The sequence below is a fragment of the Scyliorhinus canicula genome, chromosome 19 (assembly GCF_902713615.1).
Source record: "Scyliorhinus canicula chromosome 19, sScyCan1.1, whole genome shotgun sequence".
Taxonomy (NCBI): domain Eukaryota; kingdom Metazoa; phylum Chordata; class Chondrichthyes; order Carcharhiniformes; family Scyliorhinidae; genus Scyliorhinus; species Scyliorhinus canicula.
The window spans coordinates 21609369-21630270 of record NC_052164.1 but is presented as its reverse complement, the minus strand read 5'-3'; the positions used below and the strand labels follow the sequence as shown (position 1 = coordinate 21630270).

Below are 20902 nucleotides of genomic sequence, written 5' to 3'. Positions count from 1 at the left end.
ATTCAATTGCCTGTTCTGAAACAATAACTTCAGCAGATATGAACCTCGGGAATATATACCCAGCGAGGTATTTCAAAGGCCTTATTAAGCCAGAGAGGAGAGAAAAGACACATAGGTGTACTGAACACAGGCTGACGGAAGCTTTGTAAGCTCTCTCTCTCTATCTTTTGGGTGCACTGTGCCCAGTTTGCAAAGTAACCATCCTGAGAAGAAAAACCGACTACAAACTGAGAGTGTTTTTAAAAAAATGTGGAAATCTGCTCCATACAACTACCCTTCAAGGAAGGCTGAACAAAATGACCACAACATGGTATCACGACATTGAGACTAGACAATAAACAGCTTCCTCTACACTTCCAACAGGGCAGTGCCTGTGCCAGCTGGCAGTGCCAGCCAGGGTGCCCAGGTGTTACTTTGAGAATCTACACATTAGAGTGAGACTAACTGTCAAGCTCTAATATGCAGATTTGCCAAAATGCGATCCTGCCCACAATGGGCAGAATTTACATCACAACGTCTCACGAGATTGCATTGGATCTCGTGAGGTGACGCTAGCTGGGTAGATCCTGGGAGTGGGGGCCTCCCAGCTTTTATAGGCCACACTGTGCTGCAGCGAGCTGCTTTTTTGGCGCAGCGTGGCCTTCGACCGTGCCCTTTTTTAAATCACTCTTCAGTTGCAAAAAATCCTCTAAACCTATTATCTTACTCTGCCATCTGTACTTTGTATGTGGGCCCAGATGAATTTGTGCCAACGTGTGAATGGTGATTGCAATTTACCTAATTTTTTTCTTAGCTAGGGAAATAGTTTCAATGAACTGAACTTATTCTTTCTTTAACCTACGAAAACCTGTCTGGTTAATTAATTACAATCTCAAAGCATAAATAGTGGGACACTTACAGAATCAGTTAAGGACATCGTCTCTTGGTTCAAAATAATCCTGTTTTGGTCAAATGTGAAGGACGGGATTCTCCGACACCCCGCCGGGTCGGACAATCGCTGAGGGGCGGCGGGAATCTCGCCCCCGCCGGCTGCCGAGTTCTCCGGCGCCGGGGATTTGGCAGGGGAGGGAATCGCCCGTTTTTGGCTGGTCCCGGCGGCATATGTTACGACAGGTACTTATGGCAGGACCTGGCTCCGTGGTCGGCCTCCGGGGTCCTCGTGGGGGGGGGGGGATCTGGCCCAATGGGTGCTCCCATGGCGACCTGGCCCACGATCGGAGCCCACCGATCCGCGGGTGGGCCTGTGCCATGGGGGCACTCTATTCCTCCACATCGTCCGCTGTAACAGTCTGCAATGGCCGGCGCGAAGAGGAACCCCCCTGTGCATGCGCTGAGATGACGGCAGCACACGCTGGCACTCCCGCTCATACGCCAACTCACGCCGGTCGGCCAAGGCCCTTCGGCGCCAGTTGGCATGGCGCCAAGCCCCTTCCGCGCCGGCCAGCGCAGCGCAAACCATTCCGGCGCCAGCCTAGCCCGTGAAGGTGCTACTCCTTCGCACCGGATTTGCGCGCCCCGCTGAATTTTGAAGAATCCTTCCCAAAGTGTTTATTTATTTATATTTTTATTCATTTACAGGATGTGGGCGTCGCTGGTTAGGCCAGCATTTATTGCCCATTGCCAGTTGCCCCTCAGAAGGTGGTGGTGAGCTTCCTTCTTGAACCGCCACAGTCCCTGAGGTGTAGGTACACCCACCATGCTGTTAAGGAGGGAATTCCAGGGTTTTGACCCAGCAACGGTGAAGCAATGGAAGTGTATTTCCCAGTCAGGGTGGTGAGTGACTTGGAGGCGAACCTCCAGGTGGAGGGCTTCCCAGGTATCTGCTGCTCTTGTCCTTCTAGATGGTCGTGGCCGTGGATTTGGAAGGTGCTGTCGAAGGAACCTTGGCGAGTTGCTGCAGTGCATCTTGTAGATGATATACACGGCTGTCACTGTTCATCGGTGGTGGAGGTTTCGAATGTTTGTGGAACGGGGAGCAATCAAGCAGGCTGCTTTGTCCTGGATGGTATTAAGCTTCTTTATAATAATAATAATAATAATAACCTTTATTGTCACAAGTACGCTTACATTAACACTGCAATGAAGTTACTGTGAAATGCCCCGAGTCGCCACAGTCCGGCATCTGTTCTTGTACACTGAGCGAGAATTTAGATTGTCCAAATTTGTTGGAGCTGCATTCTTCCAGGCAAGTGGAGAGTGTTCCATTACACTTCTGACTTGGGCCTTGTAGATGGTGGACAGGCTTTGGTAGGGGTCACGAGTAGAGTTACTCGCCATAGGATTACTAGTCTTTGACCTGCCCTGGTAACCACAGTATGGCTTGTCCAATTCAGTTTCTGATAAATGGTAACCTCCAGGATGTTGTTTGCGAGGGATTCAGCAATGGTAATGCTATTGAATGTCAAGGGCCGATGGTTAGATTCTCTCTTAGGAGTTGGTTATTGCCTGGCACTTGTGTGGCACAAATGTAATTTTCCACTTGTCAGTCCAAGCCTGGATATTGTCCAGATCTTGCTGCATTTGTACATGGACTGCTTTGTTATCTGAGGAGTTGTGAATGATGCTGAACATCTGCGAACATTTCTGACCTTATGATGGAGTGAGGTCATTGATGAAGCATCTGAAGATGGTTGGGCCTAGGACACTACTCTGAGGTACCCCTGCAGTGATGTTCTGGAGCTGGGATGATTAACTTTGAACCATCTTCCTTTGTGCCAGGTATGACTCCAACCAGTGGAGAGTTTCCCCCCTGATTACCATTGACTCCAGTTTAGCTAGGGCTCCTTAATGCCCTATTCGGTCAAATGCTGCCTTGATGTCAATGGCAGTCACTCTCACCTCATCTCTGGCATTCAGCTCGTTTGTCGATGTTTGAATGAAGGCCGTAATAAGGTCAGGAGCTCTTTGACCCTGACAGAATCCAAATTGAGAGTCCATGAGTAGGTTATTGCTAAGTAAGTCCTGCTTGATAGTACTGTTGATGACTCCTCGTTGCCGTGAGACAGCAGGGTTAACCTCTGTGCCACCGTGCCACTTTACGTCTCGACAGGGCAGCATGGTAGCACAGTGGGTAGCACTGTTGCCTCACAGCTCCAGAGTCCCAGGTTCAATTCCCGGCTTGGGTCACTGTCTGTGCAGAGTCTGCACGTTCTCCCTGTGTCTGTCCAGGTGCTCCGGTTTCCTCCCACAAGTCCCAAAAGACGTGCTGTAAGGTAATTTGGACATTCTGAATTCTCCCTCAGTGTACCCGAACAGGCGCCGGAATGTGGCAACTAGGGGATTTTCACAGTAACTTCATTGCAATGTTAATGCAAGCCTTCTTGTGACAATAAAGATTATTATATTATAGATTTAATGAATGAACCCACAGTATGTTTACCAAGCTCCTTATGAGTGATTGTTGCCTTGTGTCTTATACAGCAAACAAACTCAAAGTAACTAAATCATAATAATAACAGTTTTCTCACCCTTTGCGGAGTTGGCACCTGTGCCGCACTGACTTCCCACCTCAGCAAGTTATTTATGCCTAGTGACTGACTATCTGCAGATCCCATCCCTTTGCTACCCTCTAAAGGACGCACAGTTCAGTGTTTGAGCTTGTGGCTGCGAGAGTGAGATAGAATGCCAATGTTTCTTCATCATCATCAATGTCTTGTTCCTCATGCTCCCAATCAGGGCTTGAACAGGTTGTAGATGTTGGGTACCAGAAAGGTGAAATACCCAAGGAAGGATTACAGTGAGGGAAGTGGGGATGGGGGTGACGGGGATGGATGAGGTCCACGCTTACATCGGATTCTGCAGCTCAAGTATGAGGGGACATTGTGAAATGTGGGGGTTAGTGGGATGTGAGAAGGTGGATTAGGTCGGAACACACCATCATCTTCTCTGGCTTCAGCCCTGCTGCTGGCCACTGACTCACTTGTGGCTGCACCATGGATAATCAGCACCATCTCTTCCACAGGGATGCAAGCAAGCAATGGTGCCTAGACTCTGCTGCTTAGTTGCTGTTGCCTACGATTGTGTGCCCCAGATTCTGCCCGAGTGAGTAAAATGTGCCCGTGGGTGCGTTGCAATGTGTTTGGGTGATGTGCCAGTCTACTTGAAGAGGTGGCAGTGTGAACTGAGAAATATGGATGCCAGGCTTCCAGCAGTGCCACATGTGTGAAGATGAGGTGCGGCTATAAATATGTGGCATAAGTCATTGGAGAATGTGAAGGGTAAATGGAGCAGTTTTTTGAGGCTAGTGATTCAGTTGTAAGGATATGTCATTTGGCAATGGCCCGGACAACCCTTGTGAGGCAACTAAACTTCCTCTTGCCATGAGTCTAGATCCTTCGTACCACTTTCACCATTGTTATCAAAGCTACTACCATCCTTACAGTCACTGCCTCCCTGATCATAAAAAATGACTCCTTCAGAAATGTTTTCCTCATGTTGCCTCTGGTTCTGACTTTAGATCTGCGTTCACTTGTTACTAGCCATTCTAGCCTTGGAAAATGTTCTCCCTTAGTTACCCTTCCCAGTTTTTGAAAACTCCATTAAATCTCTCCTTAACCTTCGCTGCTTTAGTTTTTCCACAAGGACTCAAGTCTTTCATTCCCGATACCATTCTAATAATTCTCCTCTCGAAGAAGGTGGCATCCTTCTTGAAGTGGGGAGCCCAAAAATGGCCACAATACTCCAACTGGAGCTGAACCGAGGATTTCCAAAATTTCGGAATAATCTTGGATATTCATTTGTTTCAGTAAAACATCAATGTTTCATGCGATTTCATTGTGGGATATAAATGTTTCCATATCAATTCTTTTGTGATCATGTTTCGATTAGCTGACTGGTTTGAGCCAAAGTGCTCAGGTAGGACCACAAGATTGAGCTCATTATTAAAGGCTGAACTCTGCAGTGACATTGATTTTAACCCTTAAGATGGACACTACTTTTCATTTTATGAAGAACAAGACTTGTTAAATTAAGCATATCACCATAAACAATATGGCATGGTTATGAATGGCACTGGACTATACACTAAAATACATTAATGTACATTATACATGTTAATGTAATGTTAATTATACATTAAAATGTACAGGCGGCAAAAGGTTTGGTGCTATCTGCATCGCCATAAATAGGTGCAGGTTAGTCACACCTTGCAATCCTTCCACCTACCAAATGCCTTATCTAATCTTTCCTCAGAGGAATTAAATATGGAAAGTGACAGAAGTAGGGAGACAGAACGAGGCTAAAGGCACATGAGGAGTGGCAGCGTGAAGGACAGGGGATTCATCAGACTTGAGAAAGACAGAATTGAGAGACAGCCAATAGGGAAAGAGCCATAAATGACATCGTGCAAGCACTTCAGATTCAGGGCTGGACTTTCTGTTCCGACGGTACAGAAAGAGACCATTCATCCCATCAAGTCTGCACCCACCCTCTGAAACAGCACCCTACTTAGACACACTCCCCCGCCCTGACCCCGCAACCTCACCTAACCTTTGGACACTAAGGGGCAATTTAGCATGGCTAATCCACCTAATCTGCACGTCTTTGGACTGTGGGAGGAAACCAGAGCACCCGGAGGAACCCCACGCAGACACAGGGAGAACGTGCAAATTCAACACAGAGAGTCACCCAAGATCAGAATTGAACTCGGGGTCCTGGGAGCTAGGAGGCAGCAGTGCTAACCACTGTGCCACCATGACACTCTTTTGTTTCAATATGCAATTTCATCAGATGTGGGTCACATCTTATTAGTTGTGTGAAAGGATCGAGGCCACTGCACTAAATGATTGTGCTGTCCCCCCCCCCAGTAAATGTCTTCTGAGATCGAAGCTGACCCATGAAATGGCCAGAATACGCCAGCTGGGGCTTAACCAATACTTTACAAAAGTTCAGAATAAACTTCATGACATCAGCATTAATGGATGCTTGTTCACATCAGTCAGTGTGTCAATGTTTCAAATGGTTCAATACGAAAGTTAAATGGCTGGCGTTGCTTGGAGATCAGGTGAATAGCCTTCATTTTGGTTCTTTTCAGAGATCAAAATGGCATCACTACAATCAAGCTCACTGAAAGTTATCAAAAAGGAAGCAATATGCATTCAATTGCAAAGTAATGGATTCATTATTTTGTAGCTAAAATACACAGCTGGATTCATGATTCAGGTTGCCTTGTTTCACTAAGGACAGTTTTTCATGTCAGAAAGAATTAGAAAAACTGTTTTCCTTTCACTTTGCCTGCTTCTCTCCTGCAGTGCAGGTTTACGATTCACTGGAGTTGAAGACTCTCATTTGCAGCTTACAGGTGGGTGGCCTTTCTGTGCGGAGAAATGTCGGGCCGAATTTTCCAGCCTTTCCCTCTGGCGGGATCTTCCGGTCGCACCGATGGTGGCAACCACCCCCCCTCCCCCGCAGCGGGTTCCCTGGGAGCCACACAAAATGGCATTGACATCGGTGGGACCAAGAGATCCAACACTGCCCCAGGGGTTGGGGGGTGGGGGGGGGGGGGGGGGGGGGGTGGGAGGTCATGCCAGAGGACAGTGAATGCTGGTCAGCTATTTGTTTACGAAGCGCATCACAGCTGAGCCTGATCTGACACCCATCCATGAATGTCATTGAATTGTCAAATGGTATAATCACTCGCTACCCTGACTTGGAAACATAACGCCGTTCCTTCACTGTCACTGGGGCAACATCCTGGAACTCTCTCCCTAACAGCACAGTGGGTGCACCTACCCCTCAAGGACTGCAGCGGTTCAAGAAGGCAACTCACCACCACCTTCTCAAGGCAATTAGGAATGGGCAATAAGTGCTGGCCTAACCAGCGATCAGCTCATTTTAAAAAAGAACAGAAGACTATTCTGTTCACTCTATCAATAACAGACCTTTGAACAAGCTATCCAAATAACCCCTCTTGCCTGCTACTTCCAAATAACTGTGCGGTTCTCCCCCTTCAAGTGATCATACAATTCCCTTCAGACGGTTATTAAATCTGCTTCTAACGGCCTTCCTGACGCTATCTACCCGATCATAATAACTCACTCCTTAAAGAATGTTTTCCTCGTGTTGCCTCTGGGCCTTACTGTTAATCTAAATACTCTGGATAATGATAATTTTGCCTCTGGAAAATATTCTTCAGTTATTCAAAGCCCTTCCTGATTTTGCAGGCCACCATCATATCTCTCCTTAACCTTAAGATAAAAGCATATTACTGCGGATGTTGGAATCTGAAACAAAAAACAGAAAATACTGGACAATTTCAGCAGGTCCGACAGTATCTTTGGAGAGAAAATGGAGCTAATGTTTCGAGTCTGGATGACTCTTTCTCAAAGTTGACAAAGTCGAAACATTAGCTGTGTTCTCTCTCCGCAGACGCTGTCAGACCTGCTGAGTTGTCCAGCGTTTTCTGCTCACCTGAAACTCCTCCGCTTTAGTTTTCTCCACCATGATTCAAATTTTTCATCCCTGGTCCCAATCGAATAACGCGCCTTTCTCAGAACTTGACATCCTTCCTAAGTGTGGAGCCCAGAAATGACCACAATATTCCAGCCAAGGCTGAACCAGGGCTTTCCAAATGTTCAGAATAATCTTCATATGGGCGGCATCTGGCACAGTGGTTAGCACTGGGACTGTGGCGCTGAGGACCCGGGTTTGAATCCCGGCCCTGGGTCACAGTCTGTGTGGAGTTCGCACATTCTCCCCATGTCTGTGTGGGTTTCACCCCCACAACCCAAAGATGTGTAGGTTAGGTAGATTGGCCACGCTAAATTGCCCCTTAATTGGAAAAAAAAATTGGGTACTCTAAATTTATAAGAAATTTTTTTTTTAAAAGAATAATCTTCATGGATGTTTGTTTATTGCAGCAAGCATCAATGTTTTATTAGATTTCAGTGTGAAATATTGATGTTTCCTTATCAATTCATTTCTGGTAATGGTTCAATTAGCTGACTAGTTTAAACCAAAGTAGGACCACAAGATGGAGTTTGGCATTGGAAGATGTGACATTTAAACCTCAACATTGACACTTATTTTCATTCCACAAAGAATCTTGAAACCAGTTGAATCACCATAAACAATATGGCCTGGATATTTAAAGAGTGGAGATTTGTGCTAAAAATCCAGCCGTTTTAATGCCACAACCTGCCTATTTTGTGGTTCACAGTTTCCTCACCCAAAAGGCAGCCTTGCTTCCAAGCTGGGTGGGGAGGACCCCAAAGCAGGTCAGAGGAATGGATAGGGTCAGATTCATGGTTGTTGTTGGGGCAGGGAGGGAGGGGTATTACACATCTATGAGCTGAGGTGGTGGAGCCCATTCACAATGAAGGGGATCAGATCTTTGGCCTTGTAAATCTTTCTTTTAGGGGCATCTGATGGAATGGGGGGGGGGGGGGGGGGGGGGGGCACTAGATAAGCCGGGAGATGGGGGTGAAAATCACGCCTGCTTCTCCTGGCTGATAAGGAGTGCTGTAGTGACAATTACCTTCTCCCCGGTGCTGCCCTCACCTCCTTTTAGCTGTGCAGTTCATAGAATCCCAACAGTGCTGAGGGAGGCCATTCGGCCCATCGAGTCTGCACCAACCCTCCGAAAGAGCAGAGCACTCTATCCCTGTAATGCCACCTAACCTTTGAACACTAATGGGCAATTTAGCTTGGCCAATCCACCTAACCTGCACACCTTTGGACTGTGGGAGGAAACCGGAGCACCCGGAGGAAACCCACGGAAACCCAAGTCCCAAAGTCAGCCATGCCAACCTGCCTCCTGGGAGCATTTAGCTGCAACCACCCCCTCCACCCCACACCCACCCCAGCATGTTTGGATTCTGTTAAACCCAGAGTCGGATAGGTTTGAGGCTGGTTTAGCTCACTCAGCTAAATCGCTGGCTTTTAAAGCAGACCAAGCAGGCCAGCAGTATGGTTCAATTCCTGTACCAGCCTCCCCGGACAGGCGCCGGAATGTGGCGACTAGGGGCTTTTCACAATAACTTCATTGAAGCCTACTCATGACAATAAGCGATTTTCATTTTCAGGATTGGGTTAGGTTTCACATTTTTTATAATTTACATGGCTTCAGCCCATCCACTTTTGGATGTTAAACTTCACCCCTAGGAGTTACCAGGTGGAGACTGGTTGTTTTTTCTCTCTTCCTCAGCCCAAGATTAAGCCCTGATTGCTACCCAGCCAATGGACGAACTCATTCCAGAAAACACATTGACCCTGGGCCTTTTCTAGTCAGTATAACTGACTGATAATAGACAGTGAATTAATCTCTGGAGCACACAATTCGCTCCAGCAAAGGCTTTATTCAGGTCTTTTAAGAGTTAATTTGAAGTTAAATTGCTTCAATTGAGTTTAACTGGGTCTTTCTAGAAACAGGAGAAATGCCAACATTTCAACACATATCTTCAAATTTACCATCAACTAAGTAACTGAAGCATTAGGGCCACTTAGTTATACAAACCAAAGCCAATATCAGCTGAGAATTTATACCCTAAAACAATCCATTGCGGTTAAGGTCTTAAGTCTCTAATTTTTACACATATTTAAAAAGAAACATGCTGTTTTTGATATTGTCTGCTTCTAAGCGAAGCGGCCCGAATTCATTTTCCTCAATTTGGCAGGCAAATTGTCCTCTATTCGTGTCTTTGTGGGTTGCAAGCCGTATTCCCTCTGTGGCAGATCTCCTGTTGACTGAGTGATGGATTCCGAATAGATTTTGAAACTTTTCAGGGGGAGTCTTTCCTCAACACCGAGGTTGCTGGGGTTAGAACTTAACCTCTGCAGTTTTAGAGGGAGGTCCCCGGTGCTGCAAGTTTTTTCTCCGATATCGGCAGTCATCCTCAGGACTTTCCTCTGCAGTTCCTCTCTGCCGGCGCTCATTTTCTGAAGTTTGGCTGGTAACCTGTTTCCCTTTTCCTCCAGGGTGTCGATACAATCTAAGGAGAAGATCCTCTCCCTCCTGTTCTTGCTGTTGCCCATGCAGGGCGTGGCACAGGGTGATGAAAGCGACAGCTTCTCATCCTGTTCCTTTACACTGTAGGGAGAAGTGGGGACCTCAAATGTGGAGTGGAATTGGGAGTAATCAACACGAAAAAAACCTTCTTCAAGTGACATGACTGGCAGGAACCTATGGCCCCAAAGAACTTCATCTTCTGTATACGAAGTCCTCGCTTGACATGTCATTCCTGCAAAGAAAAATAACAGAATTAAAGCTTTCTAAATAGGTATAAGGTTAACAAATGTAGGCCATTTTCTCAATTATAACAATTAGAAAAAAATGCTAATATAAAATGCATTTGCCAATCATAAGTGTCAAGATAATTATTATAGCTGAGCATAAATGATTGAAAGTGCCTCGGTATTTATTGCTCCTAATACGAGAACACATTTCTGATCGGCAGAGAAGATTTTATTATATGAATAGTGCCAGCAGCACGGTTCGATTCCCGTACCAGCCTCCCCGGACAGGCGCCGGAATGTGGCGACTAGGGGCTTTTCACAGTAACTTCATTGAAGCCTACTCGTGACAATAAGCGATTTTCATTTCATTTCATTTCATGATTGAGAACAGTTAATTCTTCAAACTTGGTAGATGGTCAGATACAGCTCTCAACTTATAAATACTGTCATAATTTGGAAGAAAATACCATGCCTTAACCACAATTCTGCTTGAATTAAATGTTTTACAAATTATGCACACAGCAGCTGATGAGAGATATGGAAGAGCGTGGACTATATTCACTGAAAACAAATCCAGGAGGAATGGTGAAGATTATGGCAGGATTTGAGAGAGTAAACAGTAAACAGGTGAATTCTGCCTGCAGATCAATCAATAATCATAGAATCTACAGTGCAGAAGGAGGCCACTCTGTGAGGCAACTGTGCTAACCACTATGCTACTGTGCTGCCCCCAATAATAATGAGCTCAGGATTTGAATTAAAAGCAGAAAAGAGAGATTAAAAGCAACTTTTACAACACTGAATCGAGTATGGAATGCATACCCACAATACACTAAGCCAATTCAATGACAATATTTTAAAGGAAATTGGATAAGTGCTTGATGGAGGAAAAAGGTTCAGCGAAAGAGCAGAAAACACACTGAACAAGCATTTACTTTTTTGTTCATAATTAATGCCGAGGAAGATGTGCTGGTCAATGCCATTTATTTGTTTGTGACACAGATATGTGGTTAGGTCGCTTATCCTCCATGCAAGTTACCAATTTGGGTGAGGTCTTTGAAAGGAAATAGCTCTTAGGGGAAGGATCAGTAGTCAGATGAACCCAACCATTCCTTGGTTAATTATACAATTGTTGAAGAGGGATACACCTGCCAAAGTGAAAATTCGCCTACTTATGAAGCGATTCTCAATGTGGAAGATGTGCAGGGGTTTAATCCTCGGCATCCTGACTTGGAAATATATTGCCATTCCTTCACTGTCACAGAGTCAAAAATCCAGGAATTCCTTCCCTAACAGCATTGTGGGTGTACCTACACCTCAGGGACTGCAGCGGTTCAAGAAGGCAGCTCACCAACAAGTTCTCAAGGGCAACTAGGGATGGCCATAAATGTTGCCCTAGTCAGAGATGGCCACATCCTGGAAATTACTATTTTTTTTAAAAATCAGTAAATCGTTTGCTTATCAGGCATCAGCCATCACTCAATAGTTGCACTCTTGTAGGAGTCAGGAGGTTGCACATTCAAGACATTCGTGAGCACATAACTCTAGACTGTCATTCTACTATAGTACTGAGGCAGTACGGTCAGGTGACTGTGTTTACCAGAGGCTGACTTACAATGAAACATACCGCGCTGCAATACGAAGCTCCATCCAAAGCCAGGGGGGGAGGGGGGGGGGGGCATACAGAGAGGTGACTGCTGTGGTGGGAACACCAATCAGAGCCTTGGTAGGGGGGCTCATACAGAGAGGTGACTGCTGTGGTGGGAACACCAATCAGAGCCTTGGTAGTTCTAAATTTGATGATAGGCTCTTTCAGATTTCTTGAGCCAATCTGGGCTCTGATTGGTGGACTCCCCTTTTGAGCGGGAAAACATTTTGCCAGACATTGAGAGGTTGCGGACGCAGTTCAGACATGGATCTCCTGGATTGGAGTGAGGTTTCTGAACTTTTATTGAGTAAAGGTGAAAAGCAGCAGCCGGGTTTCTGGCAGTCGATCGGGTGGGAAGCCTGAGGCAAAAGTGGGGTCGCTGACCTAAAATGGGGGTGCGAACCTGCAGAGCCTTCAGCGAGGTGAGGAGGAGGCGTTGGCCAACGTCCGTCAAGGGGAGCAGTTCAACGACTCTTGACCTCCAGGACTGAGGAAGGCAGGCGGGCAACCAACCGAAAAGAACAGAGGTCAACAGGTCAAGTCGCCTGCCAGGAGCACATACAGTCATCGATGGTTGAGGGGTGCAAAGAAGGCCAGGCAAGCACTGGAGTCTTGTCTCAGGAAATAGTGGGGAGCGGATCGACTCAACCAGAGGCAGAGGCCAATCAGGTAGAGCTGAGAGGATTGGGCTGTGCAGCAACCAAACTTAGTAAGACGAGAGACCAGACAGGATAGGCCAGCAGCAGTGGCCAGGCAGCCAGCCAGGAGCACATGTAGCCATCGAGAGTTGAGGCTCGAGGCCAGACCACATGAGCGAGAGCCGAGAGGTGAGCAGTATGAAGGTGCAAAGAAAGCCAGGCAAGCGCCGGCGTCATGCTTCGGGGAATCAGGGAGCAGCGGTCAGGTGGAGTGCAGCCACTTGATCAGAGCCAGAGGCCAGCCAGGCAGCAGGGCTGAGAGTGAGAGGGTTGGACTGGTCAGCAACCTGACCGGGTATCATTATGGGCACGGCTCAATGTCATTAGAGGCAGGGCTCAATGCCATTGGGGGAGGGCCACCATGTCACCAGAGATCAGGGTGTGACAAGGGGCCCTCGCAAAAAGGGAGAGCGCTGGGCCCCCAAAATTGTAAGTCCACTTCTTGTACTTTGGTGGTAAAACATCAATTTGTACACATTCTGCAGCTCTAAATTAGTAAAATATCCCAAGGCATTTCACAGTAGCACTATCAAACAAAACATTGACAAGATCACAATTGTCCTCTCAGGTGGATACAAAAGATCCCACGAGGATCTCTCTCTGTAAGAGACAGCAGACAGCTTTTCCCCAATGTCTTGGCCAATATTGCTCACTCAGCCAACATCATAAAAAAAAAACTAGATTATTTGGCCACCATCACACTGCTGTTTGTGGATTCTTGCCTATCCTCCAACTGGCTGCTGCATTTCAGAAAGTGATTTTCCTTCAGTTCAGTTGGATGGCCAGCTGGTTCGTGATGCAGAGCGAGGCCGACAGTGTGTGTTCAAATCCCGTACCGGCTGAGGTTATTCATGAAGGCCCCCGCCTTCTTCACCTTGTCCTCGTTTGAAATGTCCTGAGGTCATGAAGGTCATTAATAAGTTTATTTTTCTGACTGGTGTTCTGAAGAGGAAAAAAATAAACTGATAAGGGAGGAAAGGAACTGTAGTTGTGAAAAGTGGACTGAGAGTTGTTCCCCAGTACACGGAATATTGATAAGTCTCAGACATTGTTTCAGATATGTAAGAAGCTTATTATATTCAGCACCGTCGATGGGTTAACATGCCATTCAGATGCTGAGGCCTGCTGTGTATTTGTCTTCTGTTTGTATTGAAGAAGCCTATCATTCCAGTGTGATTACAGTATGAGTCAAACCTCTTTAAAAATGCAGTGAAGTAGAGTTTTTTAGGCTCTTTCCATAAAGTGTTTGACATATAGATCAGTAACTATTTATAAGTTTTCCATTTGTACATAAAGTATGCATGCGGTAGTCATAACAAACAGCAGAAGAATAAGCAAACTCAAAAAGAAGGATTTAATAAAGACAGAAAATACTAGAAATCAACAGCAGATCTGCTTTATTTGAAAAAGAAAAATTAGCAAAGTAATTATTCCTTGAGGGGGATCTCTAATCTAATGCAACAGAGATCTGGCTTTATTTCAGACGCAACTCATTGACACTTTAACAAGCCTGGCCTGCACTTGTTCAAAAATAAGAAGCATATTTGAAGTACTTTAAAGAAACATGATCAAGTGGGAAAATCAGAGTTACTATTAAACCCAAGACTAAACCATGAGGATTCATCTGGCATTTAAATAGATCTGTACCCTTCTCTTATTTCAATAACACTGTTCTACGTTCAAAATATTCAATCTATTACTTGATGCACTATCAATTACGACGAGACGAGAGTAGAGTGTAATCGAGGCTTTATTACGCAGAGATGTGGAGCCTCCCGCAGCTGCTGCCGGAATGGCTGCAGCTCGGAGAGCAGAACATTTATACTCCGCCTACTGGGTGGAGCCAGCAGGCAGAGATCTACCCCCGTACCTGTAGTACAGGGGCCTTACCGTAATGCCCTTGCATGCAGTATACACAATACAACATTGGTGACTACCACATTACTGACCAAGAAATTGCTTGAGAGAAGCCATGTTTGTAAATAAAAGTGCAGGTCAGAATCTGCTTTTGGCCTTCTAAATCCACAGCAGGATGAAATATGAGTCAGAAGCCCACACTATGGGCGGGATTCTCCCCTACCCGGCGTGACGGAGGGTCCCGGCGTAGGGGAGTGGCGCCAACCACTTAGGGGTCAGGCCTCCCCAAAGGTGGGGGGCCAACCCCGCGCTGGAGCGGTTGGCACCAGAGGATTGGCGCAAAAAACAGGCGCCCCCGGCAGCGGGGCTGGCCGAAAGGCTTTAGCCGGTCGGCGCATGCGCCGGCAGTGACGTCAGCGGCAGCTGGCCGCTGACGTCACTGCCGGCGCATGCGCGATGTGGGGTTCTCTTCCGCTTCCGCCATGGCGGAGGCCGTGGCGGCCGCGGAAGGAGAAATAGTGCACCCAGGGAACTGGCCCGGAGTCTGAGCGGGGGGCCCCGATCGCGTGCCTGGCCATCGTGGGGGCACCCCCGGGGTTCGATCGCTCCCCGCCCCCCCCCAGGACCCCGGGGCCCGCTCGCGCCGCTGATCCCGCCGTTCCAGAGGTGGTTCAAACCTCGGCGGCGGGAGAGGCCTCCCAGCGGCGGGACATCGGCCCATACGGGCCGGAGAATCACCGCAGGGGCCTCGCCGGTCGGAGTGGCGAGATGGCGAGGGTGTTTCCAAATGGAGGTGGCTTAGCTTCAACATTGTTCAAGTTTAAATTAATGTATGGGTTTTGCAGCCAGGTCATTCACTGTGTGTGCATGAGTGTGTGCATGCGTACATGTATGCGTGTTTGTGCGTGTGGCAGTGGGGAGGGAATGAGAGGTGGTAGTACGGGTAGAGGTAGGGGATCTCTGCAGGGCAGCCTGAGGCTTCTGCAACACCCACGCGAGAAGTGTCTCCAGGCCTGTCAGGAGCACCAAACCCCCTTTCTGTCACTGACAGGCTGCCTAAAGGAACATAAACCATCACCAGTGAGAACCTGAAGGCTAACTGGAAACTCCCTAAAGTGGCCTTAGAATAAGCTGAGAAATGGATGCGTAGTTCTGCTGCACAACCCCTCCCTGCCCTCCCCACCCCCCAATCCTTGCCACCCACCTCAAAATGGTCAGGGGTAAGATAGAGCAGCGGAACTGACACACTAGTCGATGGTGGCGCTATTTTCTGCTCCTTTCCACCTTGAATCCTGGTCCTGTCAGGGACTAAAAATGAAGCCCACGGATTCATAAAGCACAGAAGTTGTTTTCACCAACCCCACCTGTGTTAGTTCTTTTTTTTTAAACTCCTCAATTAGTCCCACTCCACTGCATTTGCTCTTATTTTCTCAAAGAATATATCCAACGTTTTTTTGAAAGGTGCACTGCTTTCACACTTTCTCAATTGGTGCATTCCTGATCATGGCAACTGACTGAGTAAAGAAAATGCTCCCCTTCTCCCCTCTGGTACTTTTGCCAATTATCTTAAATCTGTCTCTTCCAATTACCCACCCAATGGAAGCAGTGGGCTGGATTCTCTGATCTCCGACGACAAAATCGCGTTCGGCGACAGGGCGGAGAATCCCCGATGATGACAAACTCGGGGGCGGCGCTGCTTAAGCGATACTCCACCCCCTGAAAAGCGGCGTACCCTAGGAGTACGCCGCACACCGTATCCACGGCCTCAGGCCATTCCCTGAGGCCCGCCTCGGGATGCCCCGTCCCCGTCTGGCCGAGTTCCCGATGGCATGGGACTCAGAACAGCGCCGTCACAGTCAGGGGAAGACGGATCCCCGGGCAGGGGGGCATTATTTGGGGATGGGGCACTGTGGGGTCGGGGAGGGGGAGTCCAGGGCATGTGAACTGGCCGAATGGGGGGACTATTTTTGCGGGCCAGGTCCACAGGCTGTGTCCGTCATGAAGCACGGGTGCAGCGGCTGCAGGCCGTCGCCATGCGCATGCGCGGCCTCAGACCCAGCAATGCTTCTGGCCTGTCGGTAGGTAGAGCTGGAAGCTCTATGTTGCCTGGCTGCTAGCCCCCCCCCCCTCCCCCCGGAGCAGGGAACCGGTGGCTGTTTTGCACTAGTTTTCCTGGTGTAAAACACCATCATTTTCGCGCTGGCATGTGGACTTAGTCTCCTAAACGGAGAATCCAGCCCAGTATCTCTACTCTTATCAAATCCTGCATAATTTTGAACACCTCTATTAAAGCAGTGCTGTCTCATAACGGCAGGGATCAAGGTTTGATTCTGGCCCAGGGTGACAGTGTGGAGTTTGCATGTTCTCTTGTGGCTGCATGGGTTTTCTCTGGGTGCTTTGGTTTCTTCCCACAGTCCAATGATATGCAGATTAGGTGGATTGGCCATGCTAAAATTCCACCTCAGTGTCCAAAAGTGTGTAATAATAACAATCTTTATTGTCAAAAGTCGGCTTCCATTTACACTGCAATGAAGTTACTGTGAAAAGCCCCTAGTCGGGTACACAGAGGGAGAATTCAGAATGTCCAATTCACTTAATAGCATATCTTTCTGGACTTGTGGGAGGAAATCGGAGCACCCAGAGAAACCCATGCTGACACGGGAGAACATGCAGACTCCACACAGGCAGTGACCCAACCTGGTAATCGAACCTGGGACCCTGGCGCTGTGAAGAAACAATGCTGCCTACTGTGCTGCCGTGCTGCCCACGTGTAGGTTAGGTGGGGTTACAGGGATAGGGTACGGGAAGTGGGCCTGGGTGGAGCGCTCTTTCAGAGGGCTGGTGCAGACTCGATGGGCCAAATGGCCTACGTCTGCACTGTACGGTTCTATGGGAAATCTCCTGTTAATCTTCTCTGCTACAAGGAGAACAATCCGAGCTTTTATAATCTCTCTGCATAACTGAAATCCCGCAATCCTGGTCATTCTAGCAAACCTTCTCCTCACCTTCCCATGTCCTTGATAGCGGACGAAAGTGTAGTGTCCAGAACTGAACACATTATTCCAACTCAGGCCTAATCTGTGATTGATACAAGTTTAATACAACTTCCTTGCCTTCTCTTAGAGTTGCCCAGAGCCAAATATCTTGACAATATTCATTCGGGTGGCGGATAAGAGAGAGGACAAACACACATGACGCAATGGAAGCTAAGTAAAATGAGGCATTTGAAAGTTGTACCGAACATATGCTGCCGAAAGGGTTAAAATAAACCATAGAGAAAAAAAAACATTGTAGTTAAAATTTTAACGTATCCCCTATTCATGTAAAAATCTATTGTTAAACATCCAAAGGATAGCTTTGAACTGAAACAAAATTATACGAGCATTTGCAACCAGCCAGATTTTGCAGAAGGGTTGGAATAAACATTGGTGCTGTGTTAATACTGTAATCAAAATTAAAGACAGCAGGAGCATCCAAAACCAAATTAAAATCTTAGTAATTAGAGCAGCTTCAACCTGGCCTGGCTTGAATGTAGAAGCTTTTTACCAAAACACTGTCTTTCGACATTTGATCTCCTCACCCCACAGTAATCGCCCCCGTTCCTTTCAATCCAAATCTACACTTAATTCTCCTCCTGCCCGAGACCTCGCTATGTAGGTATGAGTGTAAATACATTTACATCTTCTTTAATGCCATCTACTACTTTGTATTTCTGAACCCAGGGATGCTCTTTCATTGCAGCTTCCTCCATAGGCTGCATCAGTGCCAATTTACTGTCAGCGGCTGTTTCACTGGCGGGTTGTGAGAGCTCTAACACCTGCTGTGAGATGAACCACTCTACTGTGACCAGTGAAATGGCAAAAAATTGCTGAAACAGGTCCAGCAAAAATGGGGATTTGCAAATGAAACATCTGTCTGCGACAATCATCACCTTGCATTCTTGCCACTAAAAGAAGCACATTTGCTGTTTATTGGTCACAACATGGACACCAGATAAGCCTATGGGCCTGATTCAGTGTACTTAGCAACGGAGTTATGAGGAAAGAATAAAAAATATTTTGCTCTTCAGCCTTGAAAGAAGGCGAATGCGAGGACATCTCATAGAGTGACATCAGATGCAAAACAGAATTGATACTTGTGTACTGCTGGAAAACATTTTGCCTTGTAATCATCAGGTTAGCTAACAAAAAATTGCCTGCTGCAACGGGGGAGGACGATTGATACTACATGAGAAGCGAGTGCTGATTGGCTGGGACGTTGGCTCTGGCGGAGGTGTTACCATGGAGAATGCAACTTGGGCCAGTTAGTTGCCTAGCTTTGTTCAAATTCAAACTGGGCAGATTGACTCTGATTGACCGAGGCATAGCTCATGGGAATGACACTTTTCTAAGCTTTTAAATAAAAAGAGAAACGGTAATGAAATAAATCCAGTGCAAACTATTAAAAAGGATAGCAAAAGATTCTATATGTATATGAAAAGGAAGAGAGTAGCTGAAGTTGACCTTAGAGGACAAGGATGGGGACTTAATAATAAGGAACACAGAAATGTCAGAGAAACTAAATCAAGGGGCAGGATTTCCGGCTGCGCCCACCCAGCGACCGCAAATTCCCACCCGAGGTTAATGGGCATTTACATGGCCCACGTCCCATTCATGACAATCTTGCGGCGGGCGCAGGCAAAAAATTCAACCCAATGTTTTGCCTTAACCATTGTGAAAAGCTTGGACTAGTGCAATTTTGTTTTGATTAAGGGTATCCCCTGGGTGTTCATTTGTTTTCAGCTTGATGGGATGATGTCAATGCTGGGTGGAACTAAGGCATCAGGCACTTGAGAAAGCATTTTCAGTTCAGTTCTGTTCTGGATGAAGCTGGTACCACAAGTCACATTTTGCTCTCTGCAGTTTAGTTAAAATAGATTAACAGTCTTTAAAACAGTGCAGACTTGCCTGAGGACAAAGAGGTGCTGAAAAAAGCCAGTTGAACCAGCTTTTGAAGACATACAGCCAGAATTTCTCACAGGAATAATGGGCAATAAAGGGGAATAATGGGCCGTGGGAAAATGGGCATGAATCACTCCAGACTTTTTTCCAGAAAGTCCGGAGTGATTCTCTGTTTTTAAGGGGGATAGCAGGGCTCCTAAGTCCTCCTCGCATCTCCAGCTACCGATACGGGGCCCTGCACCTCCAGCCACGGATGAGCACAGTGGGCCGGTGGCAAAAAAGTAGCCCCCTCCTCCAGATCGCGCGCGTCCGTCGATCAGTGGCCCTCAATTGTGGGCCTCGCCGTCGTGGAGGCCCATTCCTGGTGACGGATCACCCCGCCCTCCACCAGGACGGTCACCGCATCCGCGACTCTGAGCTCCTGCCAGGTGGAACCATACGTGAACCATGTCGGCGGGAACTCGGCCGGTCATCCGCGGAGAATCGCTGCGGGGGCCTCTTTCAATGGCCTGCGACCGGCAGCGTGTCGATCACGCGTGCGCGCGACTAGCGCCAATTCTCCGGAATCGCGATCGGGTCCGACGCCCCATTCTCCATCCCTGCGCTGAGCCTCGGAGAATCAGATACTGTGAAGCAGTGTTAAAAGCTCGCTTTCTCAAAGAGTAACTCTGTAAAGCAAGTATTACTCTGTGCCATTGGTAATTAAGGTGGATTGAGAGCTGAGATGATTTATTTTCTTGTTGTTTAAGTGGGAATAAAGATAGCAATTAAGGGTTTTGTATTCACTGTATTGTTTAAGGGGTAATTGTAAGTTATTTTCTGGTGTGATGTTAAAGATTTTAATAATGTGTCAATAATAAAGTTTGTTTTCATATACCATATCCCTATATCTTCGTACAATCACTCCTGGAGCGAAGTATCCTTTCTTCATAGTCTTACAAAATTAAAATAAAATATTGGGGTTCTGTCCAGTAGCCTAGCCACTGTTGGGGTCTGGTCTGGAACCGTAATACTCTGCTTCCACTGCCTTTTCAGGAAGATTCAAGAGAAAGAAGTCTTGCTTCATCTCCGTTTTAAATGGGTGACCACTTATTTTTAAAATTGCATGTAAAAAAGATTACAAGAATTTGTGGTAAGATTAATTAATATATAAATGTAAATAAATAATTGAATTAAGTAATTAATTAATGCACATAATATGACAGGACAGGTGATGTGTCATGGCTCCAGCATGCGTAGGCTCCTGGGTTCCAGTTCGATCCAGGGAAAATATGTCTGTAGTCAATGTCTTCAGCTTGAGGAGCTGGAGGCTGAGCTGCGGATACTGCAACACATCGGGTAAGGCAAGTGTTGCCCAGACACTTTGTACCAGGACGTAGTCACACCCCTCAGAGAGGAGCTTCTGATTTGGAAGGTGGTCAGGGACAGGAGGGTGTGACTGCAGCTGAGGCAGATAAGGGGACCCAGCTTCATCCAAAACAGAACTGAACTGAAAATGCTTTCTCAAAATGTTTAATGCCTTAGTTCCACCCAGCAATGACATCATCCCATCAAGCTGAAAGCAAATTAACACCCCAGGGAATCCCCTT

The 20902-nt window shown here is 47.0% G+C and overlaps 1 protein-coding gene across 1 annotated transcript in view; it reads right to left on the bottom strand.

Moving 5' to 3' along the window:
* Positions 1–7842: 7842 nt before the first annotated feature.
* The window catches only part of LOC119953944 (G protein-activated inward rectifier potassium channel 1-like), a 67012-nt gene continuing 53952 nt past the window's right edge, over positions 7843–20902 (bottom strand). The window contains exon 3 of the mRNA XM_038778656.1: positions 7843–10175. Within this exon, the coding sequence (XP_038634584.1) occupies positions 9571–10175 (605 nt within the window). The 3' untranslated portion in view covers positions 7843–9570. The remainder of the gene's footprint in view (positions 10176–20902) is intronic.